At 31.0% G+C, this 19260-nt stretch overlaps 1 protein-coding gene across 4 annotated transcripts in view; it reads right to left on the bottom strand.

Annotated features, from left to right (window-relative positions):
- Positions 1–18569, bottom strand: part of LOC127736465 (golgin subfamily A member 6-like protein 22) — a 45710-nt gene extending 27141 nt beyond the window's left edge. For 3 of the 4 annotated variants that reach the window (XM_052247011.1, XM_052247012.1, XM_052247013.1), the window contains exons 1-7: positions 18263–18569; positions 15230–15685; positions 11718–11869; positions 8109–8306; positions 3147–3229; positions 2177–2347; positions 163–192 (exon numbers count right to left, since the gene is read on the bottom strand). In XM_052247011.1, coding sequence (XP_052102971.1) covers positions 163–192; positions 2177–2347; positions 3147–3229; positions 8109–8306; positions 11718–11869; positions 15230–15685; positions 18263–18334 — 1162 coding nt within the window. In that variant the 5' untranslated portion in view covers positions 18335–18569. The remainder of the gene's footprint in view (positions 1–162; positions 193–2176; positions 2348–3146; positions 3230–8108; positions 8307–11717; positions 11870–15229; positions 15686–18262) is intronic. The other variant, XM_052247014.1, reaches the window with a different exon arrangement.
- Positions 18570–19260: the final 691 nt, after the last annotated feature.

Below are 19260 nucleotides of genomic sequence, written 5' to 3'. Positions count from 1 at the left end.
GATATTTTTAAAAAAACACTTTTCTTCAAAATACTCTATGAAGATCATGACTATTCAATAAATTTTAACTTTTCTTAAAATTTTGTGTAAACAATAAGTGATTGAGAGGTATAAACAAATATAATATAAAAGTGAATCTTATTAGAAAAATTAGACACCTACCTCTACTTTCTTCATCATCACCATGGATATCTATCAAAATAAAATAAAACAAAATATAGCATTAATAAACAAATAACTATTTCAGTAATTCATACTACTTGATATTTTTGAACTTGTGAACCCCCTTATAGTACTCCATTTTTTGAAATATTATTCCATCTTGAAATAGTGACACCATGAAAATAAAGAACTGATTTTGATTTTAACCATCTATAATAAAATTACTCAATAGTGTAGTCACCAATGTTAGAAAGCAAGGAGCCAAGGATATTTCATCATCAGTAGTTTAAGTACTTTGAGCTTGCCTTAATAACTATGAGTATTCCATGGTTAAGTATAATCTAGGATTGTTTTTTTCTTGTTCCTGTGATTTTGTTGTCTATTAATTCATTACTATAGAGTAAAAGTGCTTTGTTCTACACTAAATTGTAAATGAAAGTCTATGAAACTTTTGTTATTCCACTGATTAAGATTACAAAGGGGAAGGAGAGTTGAATGAGACTTATCACAGAATTAGTACTTGTCATGAGTAACAAAACGGGTGTTCATGTGGATGTGCTAAACAGTTCTAAAGCACCTGAGATCACCCTGTATGTTAACCTTTAGATGTCTTTTGGGTTTTCTTGTCATTGAATGACTGTCCCACTGACATAAACCCCAGATCTCTTACCACTTTATTGTTTTTCATTTTTTAAACCTTTCAAATTTTCTGGATAAATTTCCCTTCCTTCTGGACACCCATTTTCCCTTTCTCCCTTAAAGCCTCTCCTTAATTCTACCCTTTAACATTCACCTTATGCTGTCAATAACATAGCCATCACTCCTGTCATAACTAGAAAAATTTTTAATATTGTACCTCTGAGCTGTTGAATGACAGAAGTGGTATCCTCTCCCATGGACATAACAGTTGAAGTGACATCATCTCCCGTGGCCAATGAATCCGTATCCTTCACCAGTGTTTGTGATTCAGCTGTAGGTGCAATAAGGTCAGTGATTTGTGACTCACCCTCATGTTCTTGTGCAATGTTTTGGTCAGAGACCGACTGAGTTGGTGATATAGCAGACTTGACATCAACTGATATCAGGTCTTGGTCATGTGGTAAAATAGTGACAGATGATTGGTCATCATCATGTGCAAAAGTGCTGTGCAAGCTGGATGCTCTTGACAGTGTTTGTTTGTGTGATGAAGCACTACCAGGTTTGACACCCATTGGACTTTCATCTTGAGTTGAAACATTTTTTTTATTTTGAATTAATTTAACTTCATTTTCAATCAGACCATCTACACTCTCTCCATCACTTGCTATGAATTCTGGGTCAGATCCATAGCATATATCTTCACAATCTGTCGCTACAACATTATTTACTGTATTATTAACATTTAAATTTGACTCAATCTGAATATTTTCAGACAATTCATTTTTATTATTAATTAGATTATGACCAGAAATTTCACCAATGTCTTGTTTTGAAACTATTTCCTGCTGAACTATTGCACTTTTCACTTCCTGTGGTATTTCATTAGTTACTTTATTTGATAAATTGTCATGATTTGCTAAGATTAAATCAGGTGATATAGATTTAATTGAATGTGTTTGAACACTAATATCATTACTATGGAAACCCTCCACCGTATCTAGCGTATTATCAGGCACTTCAATATGGCTACCAGTACTATATATAATTTCTACATCTGAATCATCACTATCCTGAGCAAAACCTACAACTATCCCTTCACCATCTAAACCTTCATCCTCACTATCCTCAAAATCAATGCTACCTTTGTCTACCATCTTTTTCATATCAACCGATGGTGTTTTTGGTTGATAGAGTTCTTCTGCAGGTGTTTGGGAATTGACAGGTGTCCAGTTACGTGGACCTAAAATAAAACTGCAACTATCACCTTGTGAAACACTGTGATACCCATCATCCCTTGAACTTGACTTTGCATCCAAACAGTGCTCATCAATTTCAGCCTCTTCTTCTTCATCTGGTAAATTAACCTTGACAATACCTTGATCTCGTGTAGGTGTATTTGTATGAGGTCTATGTGAACGATGTCTCCTAAAATCTTCATCAGTTGGCTCCCTTGCATATTTACTTCGTTTCACACTATCAACATCACCTTCTCTATGTTTGGCACGTCTTCTAGTAAGAAGTGGGACTCCATTTTCATTCAGAGTATCTGCAAAAAAATTCAAATAAACTTATTTTATCTGCAAAAAACAGCTGCACCACGAGTTCACAATACATTCATCTCCATTTGACAATATACATGACACAAAAACTTAACATTTATGAATGAACCATGAGATAAAAACATGGTCAGATTAACCATGTCAGACAGACATGTACACCTTACAATCATTCTATACACAAATATAGTTGACCCCCAAATCATAGTATCTGAGAAACTGACCAAATCAGGTAAACATCATGTTCATCATTAAACCATGAAAAGAGGTCAAGGTCAAGTGAACCCTGTCTGACAGACATGTATGCCTTGTAATGAATCTACATACCAATCATAGTTGTCCTATTACAAAAAAAATGACCAAATGATAAAAAAAACATAATTCTATACATTTTTTTATGGTCCATGAAATGAGGTAATTTATGTCAACCAACATTTGCCAGACAGAAATATCAGACCATTACTTATATTTCTGTCTGGCAAAATATGGATTATCCAGCTCTTCTACGTTCTGAAAATATAAAGCTATTTACACAAAAAACGTATGCTGCTGCTGGATTAGCATTCCTATGTCTCCCATTCTACAACATTAGTTGTAAGCGAGACAAAAATGACAGAAATTGATGAAAAATGTGGTGTATGTTATATCACACAGGGATTTAAGTGACACTGAAAATCTCAATCAGGTATAAAAACCCTATTCCCCAAAACATTTATAATATATATATAATATTATAAAGTTATTATCAATCTATGGAGTCCATAACATTAAGATATGAAATTTCATTACCTAATGATCTACCTAAATATGACCTGAGTGACTTTACTGAATCTTCAAGCTTGTCCGAGGATAATATACGCTGATTTTGGTTTCTGTAAAAGAAATGACACATTTAATTCATCAAGTTTTTTTCTACAAAATTTCTCACTATTCATTACTAGACTTAAAAACATTATGTCATACCAATGACAGTGGTTTCTAAGCAAGGTGACATAAGTTGTTAAGCTTGCACCTTGTTGTTGCTTAGAATGTAATAATTTACACTCTCTTAATACCTTATTATCAACAATCTGCCTATCAATTTAAAATCTGGAATTATGGTATTGATTTTATCAGTTTTTCAATTTGAAAATGCTTTTTTCTCCCTTCTCATTAGCATATATAGCGCTTTTTACTTGACTTATTATGTAACTTTAAAAGACAGATATCAGTTTTCAATTTTAAAAAAAATTGATACAAAATATTAAATGATAAGTCGAGATATAATTTTCTACGTCACTATTTGACAATTTCCAATAAAATCAATTTCCCATACCTTGTCCCAATATATATCTAATATAGGGTGGTAAGCCATCAAAAACTCGCTGTTGTATGATTCAATATTTTGACATCAATGGTTTTAAAATCAAATTAATTGGTTCCTAGGTTAAAAAAGTTAATCTGATGATTTTGTTTCTGATAGATTATTTGCAAAACAAACATAAAATAGTGACAAGAACCCTGGGAATTGTACATAAAATATAGAGTGAAACATATAAATTACAAATATCAATGCTGTCCTCTGGGCAATTGCAACACTGGGAATAATGTTCATGGCCTTAATGTCTTCAAAACTAATACCATAGTATAAACAATAAGACAATTCAAAGTGATTGCTTTCTCATACAGAATAACAATTTAAGATTCCAAGGGCTATAAACGATCAAATTTATTAAACTTGTCTAAACTTGGAAGCCATGTTTGATAGAAATTGGAGTCATCAAATATAATAAAAATGTTTCATTTACTCCAAACTTTGAAGGTTTGCTCTGTACAAAACTGTTTTTTATCATTCTTTATTTTGTAAAATTCAATAATTTTTGTTATAGTGCTAGTATGAAAAAAAGGGGGGAACAGTTAAGATCTCAATAATCTGGTTTAACCCAGTAAAATGTCTTTTGGTATAATGTGTATCAATTGATTACTGTCTCATTGACTTAATTACTCCAGACCTCCTTTTAATAAAATGTTTCATTGATGTACATGTTAAGATGATTAACCATTATACTTAAAAAGAATAATTAATTATGTTTCTTGCATTCAAAGTTAGGTAGCTGCATGACCTTGAAAGAATTTTCAAATTAAACTTTTTTGATTGATTTGACCATTTAGTTCAATTTTTAGTAATGGTGGCTATATTGGGCAAAAGCATCAGATATAATTTGGAAAACTAAGGATAATTGTGGAAAATTTTGGTTCTAACTGAGAAAATATGAGTTTTGCTAATTGATGATGGCTGTATGAGAACCTATAGTTGCCTGGTGGATAGTTGTCTCATTGGCAATCATACATCTCCTTATTTTATGTTAGTAAATTCAGAGAAGTTTTTAATAAAGAGCTGCACCATGAGCGCATGATATGCCCGTCGCTTTTTCAAAGAATAATGTTCCATATCACCTCAATGTCATATCAGAAATTTATCAAAAACTAAAGGGAGGTAGGTTATTTTAATAGATATAAACCAGTCACCAAAGTTTCATGAAAACTGCTCAAAGCACTTATTGAGAGTTATTGTCAGAAAACTGGAAAATCGCCCATTTTTAATGAATAAAACCCCATAACTCGGAAATGTAAAATCTAAAATTAATATAAATCGAAAGGGAGCTGACGTCAATAGATATAAATAATTCATCAAGGTTTTCATGAAAACTGCTTAATGCTTTTTTGAGGTATTTTCCGAAAACTGGAAAATCCCCCTTTTTTAATGAATAACACCCAATTACTCGGAAATGTAAAATCTAAAATTTTTAAAAATCGAAAAGGAGCTCGTGTCAATAGATATAAACAATTCACCAAAGTTTCATGAAAACAGCTTAAATCATTTTTGAGTTATTGTCCAAAAACTGGAAAATCCCCCTTTTTAAATGAATAACACCAAATAACTCAAAAACGTAAAATCTCAAATTTATGAAAATCGAAAGGGAGCTCATGTCAATAGATATAAACAATTCACCAAAGTTTCATGCAAATTGGTTTAAGAGTTTTTGAGTTATTGTCCGACATGACAGACAGACGGACGGACAGACTGACAACTGTATACCATTATACATCCTGTAAACGGGTGTATAAAAAATCTGCTGCACAGACAAAAATGTCAATTGAATGCAATAGCTCCATCCACTTTGTCAGAACAGGTGAGCTTACAAAATAAAGAGTTTCTATATTATTTATTTGATGTTTGTTGTTTGAATGAAAATTCAAAGATTAGTCATAAAATATGTAACTTTAAATGCTTCATGCCAATCTGATAAGTATGATCATTTCCAATAGATTTTTACACACAGTTTGTTTTTATGTTGTGCTTTTACACCACTTTCTCTGGTTAAGGGAGGTGGAGAGCTCACAAACATGTTTAACCCCACCACATTCTGTATGTGCATGTCCCATCTTAGTTAGATCGAAGCCTGTAATTCAGTGGATGTCGTTGGTTGATGTCTGTCGTATATATTTTTAATTTATTGTTTTGTCATTAATCAGGCCGTTCTTTTTTCATTTAAATTGTTTCACAGTTTGTAATGTTGAGGCCTTTTAAAACTGACTAAATGGTATGGGTTTAGCTCATTGTTGAAGGCTGTACGCTGACCTATAATTGCTTAAATCCTCTTTTGAATATTTGTCTCATTGACAATCAAAAAACATTTACTTATTTATTATAATACTTATGTTCACTTCTATTTCCACTGAAAACATGCCTTTAAATGTGTCTCTAAAAGCATTGTCATTTAAAAAAAAGCATAAAGGTGAATCATACTTTCAGCTGATTTTTAACTGTAATTTTCTTTATCATTCAACTGCAACATAGTTATTAACAAAAAAAGTTTTAATTGGTGTTACTGTACATGTAGTCAATGGAGTAATTTATCAAGGAAACCATTCACACTTTCTGACTAATTATATAATGGGGAATTCAATCGACACTAATCAAATAAACAATGACATACATGTCAATTGAAAACAAAAGTTGTGTTCAATTCAATATATTTAAAAGAAACTCTAAACCCTTTTAGGCTGGTAAAAAAAGTTATTTGAAAGATTTCAATCAATTTAAATACTTTTCAAGGATTTAAACATAATACCAGCTAAAAGTATACAGGTGTACTTGTAATATTAAAATCATTGGTTTATTGAATATCGATAGACTTAATCTTTTTATTTATTACCTTTTCGACTCAACGAGATAACTTGACCTTTTTTAAAAGTATTTTGAAATTTATTTCAATGAAAAGTTATCAAATTCTTTGCCACAGTGAGTTATGTGAAGGATAATAGACAAAAATCAAACAATCAATGTTTAAAAAATTGTTATAGGTCTTATTTAAGAGACTAATTAGTTTCTTTTTCCAACAAGTTTTTCAATCAACTTTAAAAACTCACTTTTGATATTACATTTTGTGTTGTTGTGTTGTTGAAATAGTCATTATATTGTGTCTTTTTAAAATGATTGCAATTTTATAGAGAGACTCTTTTATGTCAAAACACAATACTCAATAAAAACGGCAACTACTTTTCAATATTGAAAACTTGAAATAGTATAAACGAAACTTTCAGTGCAGTTTAAAAATTGTTCACTTTTATATCATCATAGATACCTCTTACACCCCTCTGATAAAACCGATCCAGTCAACAAATCAATTATCAGACAGGCATTTTAATATCAAAAGTATATGACGAAAATGAAATTTATGTATGTAAATCTGACTTAGTGAAATTCAATAAACTTGCTACTGCTGGGAAACTAAATGTCACTGCAGGTGACCAATGTTATAAAATATTTAATAAATTGATATGTTTTTTTAATAATTTTAATTCAATATATATGACATATATGCAGCTGTGTATATTTAATGTACAGTACATTTAAACTTAAAATCTTCAAATGATATACATTGTAAACATGATATTGTACACAATTTTGATCCAATGCAAGGTTATTTCATTAATTTAATTTATCTTTTCTGTCTTCAATTTTGCATGGTTATCAATTACTCTTCCTTAAATTTTATGATACATGTTTGAAGTTTAGTCACAATTTTTTTGCCTTTTACATTTACCCTTTTCAACCAAAGTAAATGCAAAACCTATGTGTATAAATATCTAGAAGTCTAAATGTATTTCTACACAATTTTGCAACTTAAGCTCAAGTAGTCATGATGTGGTTTTACACAATTTGAAGTTAAAGATCAAGAAGTCATAGTATGTTTTAACACAATTTGAAGTTAAAGTTCAAGAAGTCATAATGTGGTTTTACAAATTTCTGCAGTTGAAGCTCAAGAAGTCATAATGTGTACTGAGTTTTAACACAAATTTAAATTAAAGTTCAAGAAGTTATAATGTGGTTTTACAAATTTCTGCAGTTGAAGCTCAAGAAGTCATAATGTGTACAGTTTTAACACAAATTTAAATTAAAGTTCAAGAACTCATAATGTGTTTTAACACAATTTGAAGTTAAAGATCGAGAAGTAATAGCATGTTTTAACACAATTTGAAGTTAAAGTTCAAGAAGTCATAATGTGGTTTTACACAATTTGAAGTTAAAGCTACGTGTTTGATTTCTGTAACAATGCTTACAATAGGATTACATCCACATGATTTTATTACAGAGAGCACAGTTGTATTAATTTCTGCAGTGTTGTACTATAAAGGTATCATTTTGCATAATTTTTAATTTCCCTTTGACAAGGAAGAAATATTACTTAAGTCAATATAATATACCTTGGAGGATGATGCAAATGAGAAGCAGGCCTAGAAAATTGTTCAGCTAAGCCACTTGGTCTTTTGAAGTCTGCACCAGCTTGTCTGTAGGTCATTGGCCATGATCCATCTTCTTGTAGACCACGTAGTATAGCCCTCAATTCTAAAGCTTCACGACTTCTTGGTAATGCAGTGTCCCTTGAAAGTCCCATCTGCAAACTGAAAATGAAAAAAAGAAAAAACTAAGTGTCCACAGCACACCATGGCGGCTCACACAATCACAATTCCATGTTCAGTGAACCATGAAATATAGGTCAAACCTTAATTTGACATATATTTTTAAAAATCGCATCATTATGAACAAGACGATGAATGGGATGTTGTGCCAAACATACAGCTGCTTATGGTTCAAAGTATCAGAAAATAGGAAGTAGGTGTCTGACAGATTCATAAAGTGCTCACACAATATAAATCAGAAAAGCTACTGATCAAAATCATTCTGTTTAGCAGTACCTTAGAAAAGTGTGACAAAAATATTTGTTGGACAAAAAAATGGACAAAGGGAATTAAAGACAAGGTGAATGCAATATAGTCCTAATTCCTTAAGTGTGGGAGCATAAAATGTGAACCAAGTTTCAAGAGGAAGGAAATTGCATTTTTTTATACACTGTAATGTCTTCTCTTGACCATTATTTTACTATATACTTTGTATTAAACTTATAATAAAATCTGATTTAAACTAACATAAGCAACTAAGATGTTACATAAGAGTTACCTCACCCTCCCCTTAAAAAAAACAACAAAAAACAAAAATAACATTGACCTCCCTTGCTTGTTAAATTTTGATTTTTAATAAAGATCACAAGATGAAATGTTATGCAATTTTATTACAATAGAATGGTTGTCTGTTTCTATAATAAAATAAATGCCTTTAAACTTTATACAAACAAGTAAGGATATAAGAGATATGACTTATCTTTAGAATCCCTGATAAAACTATTTAAATTGAACTATTCTGTTTAATTTGTCAATAAAGTCAGGATAGATGATTGATTGATTGCAGATAAGTGAGAATATAGCTGTGCAAATATCCTATATGTTTTAGATGAATTGCATGTATGCTTTTATTTTTACATTCTAACCCAACAGTTCAGTGCATTTCTCTTTTTTTTATAATTGCTACTGGTCACAATTAAATTAGAATAAAAAGCTAGAATTTATTTATGCAGAGAAAAAAAAAAGTACTGTATATACCCAGGCACAAGAAGGTCCACTTATAAGTCATTTTCATGTCAGAAATCCAAGACTTATGCTTTGACCCATGTTATAAACGGATGATTTTTGCCATTTCTTCTAATGCAAAAATTTGTTGGTGCAACACTGCACGTGTTGAAATGGATTACCATTGATTCTCACTTACAAGTCGTTTATGTATTGAATATTTTTCATTCACAGAATATTACAGTACATGTATTTGTTTAAACTGTTTAGTAATGGGTTTATTGATTGATTGATTGATTGATGTTTAACACCATTTTCAGCCCTATTGTGCTATTTCGTGGCAGTCAGTTTTTTTTTGGTGGAGGAGAGGAAGCCAGAGTGCCCGAAGAGAACCATCGACATTCGGTAGGAAAACCAACAATCCTAGCCAATTAAGATTGGAGTCGAGTGCACCTGCCATGAGCTGGATTCAAACTTACAACATAAGTGTTGACAGGCTAGTGATACAGTAGTTCTTCTACTCTAAGACCACTTGGCTTATAATGGCTCCAGTACTCTGTTTATGTTACTCTTATAATTTTATATTAAATTACTTCACAAAATTTTAATATCTGACCATGCATATACAAGTCAATTATACATTTTTGCACTTCAAACTAATGGATCAGACTAGCTTCCAATATGGCCATTGATATGCAATACTTATAAAGTTTTAAAGTTAGGTCTACTTTTAAAATTAGTTTACATTGCACTCAAAAAGTTAAGAGTATTTTATAATACAGAAATATTTTTTCACAAGTGGAAGATCTTTTATCAAAGAGAATCATTGTTTCAAGTGATTTTCAATGTCACCAGGTTCTGCCAAGATAAGAATTAAATCCAACACCTAGATATGACATTAGCAAAAATTTGAGTGGTTTTATATTGACTTAAACTCCGGCAAAAAAGGATCTTATAAATCCTTGGGTAAATATTAGTCTGACTATTGTGTCGAATGTAAACACGTACAACATACACCCGCAAAATAAATCTAACATTTAAATGGTCATAAGAAATCAAATAAATCAATTTGTTGTGATCTAAGCTATTACTTAAATATATTTTACTGCAAGTTTTCACACTCCATTAATGTAAAATTTCCAATTAAAAGGGACCTATACATGTACACTATCATAAAGCAGAAACAATATAGAATCAATGATTTTACCATTTAACCATACAGAAAATGTTCATGTTTTTCTTAAGATTTAAGCTTTTCAGTTAAAACTTAAAAAGTCAACCAACAGACGGATTATTAAAGCCAGTATTTCAAAAATTTTAGCAGGTAAACAAAAAGTGTACATACAGGTAATAATTCTGAATTACTTCCATGAATTATATTTTAATAATGCTTTCTTGTTTAAAAATTTAAAGGAAACTATAGAATTTTTTTAATGGACCATTACTTTTGACCTGAAAAAAAAGGCTTTGATTGATCTGTCTATAGTGGATTAAGGCTACTAGCAACACTCTTTCTTTCTCACAGTATCATCACAGCCTGTTCAAGAGTTGGACCTGCTCTTCTATAGTCTATCCTTTTAAGGAATGACTGTAATATTTTTTCTGTCTATGAAGAAATAACATTAAAAATGTGGTGCACACTGAATAACCCGCGTAGCGGGTTATTTTAAAGTGTGCACCACATTTTTTATGTTATTTCGAATAGACAGAAAAAATATTACAGTCATTTCTTATAATTTAATTCTAAATTCCATTTTAAACATGAGTAAACCATGAAAAAACGTTGATGACGTCACGGTCACATGACAAAATTATGTCTATGAGCTGATAAACAAAACAACGTCAGCCAATCAGAAGACGCGTTACATCCAAAATTAAATTATTAAAGTATAACAACAATTCTAGACAATAAGCACAATCAACTTCTAACTTGAAATATTAGGTTATAGTACATTAATTTGATTATGAAGATATACAGTATGCAAATTCAAGGTTCTCCCCACTAATTTCCAAAAGCATCATGGTTAACAGGGAATTTTGAATACCACCTTGTTTCTACAAATTATAGCATTACATGGTCATCCATACACAATCCATAAGAATATCATTTCAGATAGCATCAATTTACTATGATGCTAAAGAGCCCTGGGCAAAAGCACTGACATTGCTGGATTCTTCTCCAAAATTGAAAAAAAACCATTTCAAAGGTTATCAACTGATTAAACAGTTTGTTGCTGAACACAATCACCATTCTGCCAAATGAAATATAAATAATGATGTCTAAATGGTTTACACATTCTAAAAGGATATTAAATAAAGATTTAATGTTAGATTTAATGTCCATTTATATTGTAAACATACAAAGGGTTGTTCAGTTTAGTGATGATATGTATTTAGACACAAACATACCTGGTTTTATGTTTAAGATCACTGAGGTAATATTTAACATCACCACCAGGCTGAGCCCTCTTGTCTACATCACGGTCATCTACTTTGTTTAAAAACTTCATGAACAACTTATTTTTGTCATCTGTAACACTGCTGTTCTCCTTTAGAGCCTCCTGCAAAAAATGTTTTACATCTGAGAGTGTATAAACTAGAGACTCCTTAGATCCTGAATTTCTCTCCTGGCAAATATACCCATGAATTGTTCAAGACAAGATACACATGTAACATCTGACAAAATTCATTCAGAGAACTTGGCATGTACGATTCGCTCGTGTATGTAACAATGTTTTAGATTTTAACGAGAGAAATTTATGTATTACTGAAAAATTATTACACCAGGGTTTTCGATATCACAAACTAGTCAAAACATTTACTAAATTTTATCATCGGTATAAGGACATCATTCGTAAATATAGCTCAACATGCAGACTTCTTATACGTTCAGGTATTTCACATCCAATTTTTTATGGAAATATTCTTTATAAAGCACAAAAATGTCAGTATTCACCTCTAAAGCTAACAAAACCTTTAAATAGACTTATTAAGAAGGGATATAGTTACGATACTGTTGTCAGGTCATTAAAGATTGCATATTTTGGCGTTAATATTGATTCACTTATAGGGTCTTTGCATCGGCACTAAACACATATATTTAAAAACCAGTTGTTGGCATGACACGGGTTATGTTCTTCTCATATATGTTATGATGGTATGATACTAAACCCCTAACGGGAAGGATTGTGCCTGATATTCATATGATGAAGACATAATCTTTCAATCAGTTTAATTGAAGTCTGGAGCTGGCATGTCAGTTAACTGCTAGTAGTCTGTTGTTATTTATGTATTATTGTCATTTTGTTTATTTTCTTTGGTTACATCTTCTGACATCGGACTCAGACTTCTCTTGAACTGAATTTTAATGTGCGTATTGTTATGCGTTTACTTTTCTACATTGGCTAGAGGTATAGGGGGAGGGTTGAGATCTCATAAACATGTTTAACCCCGCCGCATTTTTGCGCCTGTCCCAAGTCAGGAGCCTCTAGCCTTTGTCAGTCTTGTATTATTTTTAATTTTAGTTTCTTGTGTACAATTTGGAGTTTAGTATGGCGTTCATTATCACTGAACTAGTATATATATTTGTTTAGGGGCCAGCTGAAGGACGCCTCCGGGTGCGGGAATTTCTCGCTGCATTGAAGACCTGTTGGTGACCTTCTGCTGTTGTCTGTTTTATGGTCGGGTTGTTGTCTCTTTGACACATTCCCCATTTCCATTCTCAATTTTACATTATCTAATCTATCATGTTTTGTACACATTGGCCAAATGGGCTATAAGCAGCTTGGGGTAATGTCATTGAGACAGCAACACAACAAACATGTCTACATAAAAATACACATCTAGAGTATTATAATATTGCTAGATAATGAATACAAAAATGTGCATGTATACATGCAAATACACTTGAAAGACATAATTTTTGTGTCTAAATCATTATATGTGATTAATGTGCATCTCTGTTGAAACTCTGTCTGAGTTACAATCAAAATACATCTCTTTGAATATAAAGTATATTTAACTATGTAGTTGCAGATAAATGTTAAATAGACTGAAGTTCCCAAATTCAATGCACAATATATATAATATCAATATCTCAAATTTAGGAATCAAATTCATGCTTTTCTACTTTTTCTACAATTTGGTATAATATCCTTTTTTTTACCAAAACATGAATGTGATTTTACAGAAAATGGTCTTCAATGATAGCAATTATTACTTAGTCATATTTAATAGTATCCCTTCATTTCTTATATTATGAATAAGTATAAAATGTAATTATAAGATGTTTTTCGAATTCACATATCTGAACTTTGGCACACACTGTGTGAAAGACAACAACTGTTAAAAGATAAGCTGCATTAAGTATCTATAAAGTTTAACCTTGAAACTGAAGTTATTCACAAACGGTCCCTTACTTTAAAGTTATTATTAAGATACATGTACATTCTTTTGTACATGTACAAAAATGTATTATAACAAAAACTGCAACTTTAACAAAATATATATCATAATGATCAACATACATGTATCAGAATGCTTATGGCCATGATTAAGCAAGCATAAACATGATAAAAATAAAAATATGATTATCGTAAGACTTTAAACCAACATTTTGATCCAAATAAGTTTGTTTGCTCTTTTCAGTTGTTTCACATTTTGTCACCCTAAAGCCTTATATTATGGATTTGCAGTGGCGGATCCACGGGGGGGGGGATTGGAGGTTCCGGGTGTTGGAACCCCCTTTTTTTTGAAGATCAATGCTTTTGAATGGGGACATTTGGGGTTTCATTGGCAATCATACCACATAGATCTCCTTATTTTTATACAAACTGTCCCTTGTCCATTCTTAAGCAACAATTCACATATACATGTACTAGTTTAATTTTTTGAAATATTTGTAGCTTTTCCAAATAAAATGATCTTGTATCATGGATTTTCTTTTTCTTTTACAGTTAAAGGTCACCATCGTAACATATGTTTCTTTTTTAAAACATTTCATGCATGATATCTGCCTTACAACAAAAGTCAGATGATATAAAAAATATAGAAATAAAGAGAATTTTTTAGAGATGTGGTACGATTGCCATTGAATGATATACTATCCACCAGAGACCAAAGGACGAAGATGTAAGCAATTGTGGGTCACCATACAGACTTCAATAATGAGCAAAGCATTTTAAGCATTATTCTGAAATCAGATAGCTTATATACATTTAATTATGGCTATATACATAACTTGAATACATGTATTTCAATTACTTGTACCAATGATTTGACCTTGGTAGTAATAAGTTAAATGATCTCTTGATGACAATTTCCACTTTTGGTGTCCTTTTTTTTATTGAAAGTCACATGAAAAGGTTACACCACCAAACAATCAAAATTTATGAACTGAAAAATACAAAATGTTGATAACAAATATTTCATTCATTAACCTAAATGTATCCTATCAAAGACAATATGTAAAAATTTAACTAGTATAGGAGTTCTAAGATATTAGCCATTTCAACCTGGAGGTTAAAAAGTTGTATCATGACATTTTCAAGAAATCTGCAAATACTTTATTTTCTAAGTACCGGTAGCACATTAATAGAATGATTTAACAGATTTCCACTTTAATATTCAACTACCTTTTTTATTTTGGATCCTTTGATCCTGATGAATACCAATGCTAAGTAACATTACTTGTAACAAAGATGATATTCTATGCAAATGGTGTTTATAGTTAATCCAACCTACAATGTAAGTCATACTTTCTGATGTAATCATGTGACTTGTGAGCGTAAAATGGTTTAGATTAGACAGAGAGAACCAGGCAATCTCAGAAATCCTGAACAATTATGTTAAAGAAATCAGTGCAAAAGCACCTATTTAGTCCTGTTAGCCTAATAACTAAATGTATGCATTACAGTGTTTACCTCTTCACCAAACTGAAGAACTGACATAGTTAACTTGTCCATTGTACCAAGCTTTAAACTTGTATCAATCACATCCACAGGTTTCCGTATTCTCATAAGCCTGGGATGGACATCAGTCTTTGAAGGCAATGAGTCCAGTTCATCTTCATCTGCTGCAAATAACATTAAGGCACCTTTTCTTGTTAGAAATGTTTTTGGCAAGTTCATTTGTGAATCAGAATTTTCTCTAGACATGGGATCAGCAAATAATACTTCTCTTCCGGAACCATTTCTCTTTCCTGATAGAGTTGCTTCCCTTGCATAGTGTGTACTAGCTGATAAAGTAGCCTCCCTTACATGACTACTAGTTGTCCTGAATGGAGGGGATACAAGGGTAGCTGAGGGAGTTCTGGATACAAACCCAACAGTAATCCCATGTCTATGAGGTTCCTCTATATCTGGCAATGAATCTGAATCCTGAAAAAACAAATGTTAAAACAAAATTTTTTTAAAATTGAGGAAAATAGATCTAGAAGAGTCATAATTCTAAAGATGGTAAACGGTACATGTACATGACAAAATAGCCCAAAACTTATTTGTGACAGATTTAATTAACTCATGGAGTATTTAGCTTATATCAAACTTAAGTGCTCCTTTTTTGAACATGCATGTTATTACATATACCCTAAAAACAGGAGCACATAATTAGTAACTGTGCAATCATGGTAATGTTTTTTTTGTCATGTTGGCTACATGTATCTTGACTGTGAAACTTAACATTTTAATTTTTCATAAAAATATTTATTGTTGTAGTCTTTGCTTTAATTTTAAATCCTTATACATGTAGATAAAATTATTATAATAAAAGCTCATTTAAAAAAAAAAATTGAATATTCATTGCATAAAATTAATATGCCATGTACACCTTGGATAACATTTAATTTTATTACAAGTAATATTTGGACCCCTTATTATGAATTGTGTACTACAAATGTAGTACTCTATAACCCTCCATAATTATCAAAGACATTAAAGTTCTGTAATTATGATCTTCATAGAAGGCGGGCACGGGCATACATATTTTAATTGTATTTTAATATTATATTGATTTAAACAGACTTAAGTGCATAATAATTAAGTGTACCTTACAAGTGACATGCATTGCATGCATGCTTACAAACCTCCTTTATATATTTACTGTGATGAAAATAAATATTCATTCCCCTTTTGAGAACCACTGCCATTTTTCAGCACTTCCTGATCAATTTGAATTAGTTGAACACGATTTAAACTCAGCAAAAAATTAAAAGTTAGAAAAGATTTGCAAAAAAGACTTTTTACCATGTTTGTTGAATAAATATTTGTAAATTGACTGTCAGGGAAACTTAAAATGCAGCATTTATCCATGTTTAGAGAAATATAAGTAAAATGAAATCATTTTATTTTCTTTAAATGTACATGTACACACAATCTTTTTACATCTCTATGCAATATACATGTAAGGGTAAAGACAAAAACAAATTATAAAACGTATATCAATATTTTGGATCATCTGAACTTCGCCATCACAATACTACTAACTTCATATCAGGTCTTAAATTTAAAAAACTATAAAATTTATGCACTGTATTTTTTTTACATAACTAATTACCATTCCATCATAATTACAAATACCTTTTATATCAAAATAACAATGAATAAGGAGATGCGGTATGATTGCCATTGAGACATTAAGTGTATATATATACATGTACAATGTATATATAATACACCAAAGATGAAGGGACAAATATATAAACAACGTGTTTAGATTATCATACATGCTAATTTGTACAAATAATATATATAAATAAGGTCATTAAAAAATATAAACTGGTTACCCATGTTTCCTGGCTACTGTCAGAAAAAAAAAATGGTACATATAAAAAAGAAGATGTGGTATGATCGCCAATGAGACAACTCTCCACAAGAGACCACATGACACAGAAATAAACAGCTATAGGTCACCTTACAGCCTTCAACAATGAGCAAAGCCCATACCGCATAGTCAGCTATAAAAGGCCCCGAAGTCACAAATGTAAAACAGTTCAATTGAGAAAACTAACGGCCTAATTAATGTACAAAAAAAATAACAAAAAACAAATATGTAACACAGCAACGACAACCACTGAATTACAGGCTCCTGACTTGGGATAGGCACATACATACAGAATGTGGTGGGGTTAAACATGTTAGCGGGATCCCCACCCTCCCCCTAACCTGGGACAGTGGTGTAACAGTACAACATAAGAACAAACTATAAAAATCAGTTGAAAAAGGCTTAACTCATCAGACGGATACAAATAGAAATACATATAGCAATAACACGTGGACGTGACCGGGTACTTGTACATCCCAACAACAAAAGACACTAAGTACAGATATGAGAGTACTCACAGTTACTGACAGCTATTTCAAAGCCAATAACAACTTATATAAAAAATCATGCATCTAAGACTAAATTATCAATCAGTACACATGTACATTTGTAGGTACATAATTTAATTGTTTTAAATATTTTACATAGACTTTTATGTAATACAGGAAAAGTTCTAGACTTTTAGAGTGTACAACTTTTTTAAACAGACAATGTCTGGACTCTAATGGTGCTCAACCAAAAATGTCCTTAGGGTAGGCGGTCACGGTTTACATTTTCATTTTTTTTGGGGAGGCGGGGGTAAGAAAATGAAATAAATTTCAATAAAATGTGTACTGGGATTGAAAATTTTGTAAAGGTTTTGATATAATTTTTTGCATAATTTCATTATTTCAGAGGCAAACTGTTTAACATTTTTTGTAGAACTATATACATTTTTTGTACATTGTATTTTTTTGGTAAAGTAAATAACTGCAAATACCAATATACTAGTTATACCAATATTTTTTCTTGAAAGGGAGTGGTGTACAACTACTTTACATGTTAATTTAAAGTTTTAAATCCAATTAAAAAAAAACATTCTCCTAGAAAACCGTAATATTTAAGCACATTAAACGTTTAATAATATCAAAACTTACCGCTCCATCTTCATTATATGGATCGTAATTTCCTGTCCATGTCCCAAAACCTCGGGAAAGTGGACTTAACATTTTTTTTTAAAGTTTCTTTTAAAACAGTAAGAATTTCTTTTTCTTTTTTCTAGGTTCTTAAATCTATCCCATATTTAAAGTAATTTGAGTGATATCGATATTTACTTCCAGTAAAATCTATGAAGTGACAGTTTCCTTATCGTTTATCCGTTAATTTACACTTAATTGATATAAATTGATTTCGTATCAGTGACAGTCTACTGTCCCCTTGTTGATGTTAGGGAAAACAAATATAGAACATTTCATTCATGAAGGGGGAATGTATGTTTTTTAATTTATTTTACATATTTTTTATATTGGTACATCTTTCAATATAAATAATGTTGGTAAAATAAAATATAAACACTCTGTTTGTTCCATTTAATTTACGATCAGGGTAAATATAAGTATAATGTTTTGAAGGTGATAATAAATCTGTTCACTGTTTACTTTCTTAATGGAATCGCCTTACTTTCACTTTTGGTCATGCGCATTAACAAGCACCTTGCACTTCCTCTACTTCCGGTCCGGCGAAAAACTTTGAAATGGTAGTTTACTTGTTATAATTTATATCATGTATGCCTACCTCTGTAGGATGCATATATTTTTAATGTTTGGTAACACGTACAGAATGAACAAACAATCATATTTAACATGCTCATCGTCTAAATGTGTTATATTTACGAGTCTGCTATTGAAGTTTTCGTTAAAAATTAAAATTTGACACGTGTCAAACTCACTATTGAGAAATAAATTTGTAGCATTTAAAATTGATAAGGTTTCCATTCATATTTATCCACAAATCCAAGTTATTTCGAAGAATAGTTTGATATGAAATATATGACATAAAAGAGAAGGTGACGAAGACTTACATAATGTAAAATTGAAATGCATTTATAAAGCTGTACCTATTTTCAATTCCACCAAATTTATCGGACTTCATCTTT

This window comes from Mytilus californianus, unplaced genomic scaffold (genome assembly GCF_021869535.1).
Source record: "Mytilus californianus isolate M0D057914Y unplaced genomic scaffold, xbMytCali1.0.p SCAF_31, whole genome shotgun sequence".
In the NCBI taxonomy this organism is placed as follows: domain Eukaryota; kingdom Metazoa; phylum Mollusca; class Bivalvia; order Mytilida; family Mytilidae; genus Mytilus; species Mytilus californianus.
Note: the sequence above shows the minus strand (reverse complement) of the source record. Positions and strands in the feature narration are given on the sequence as shown.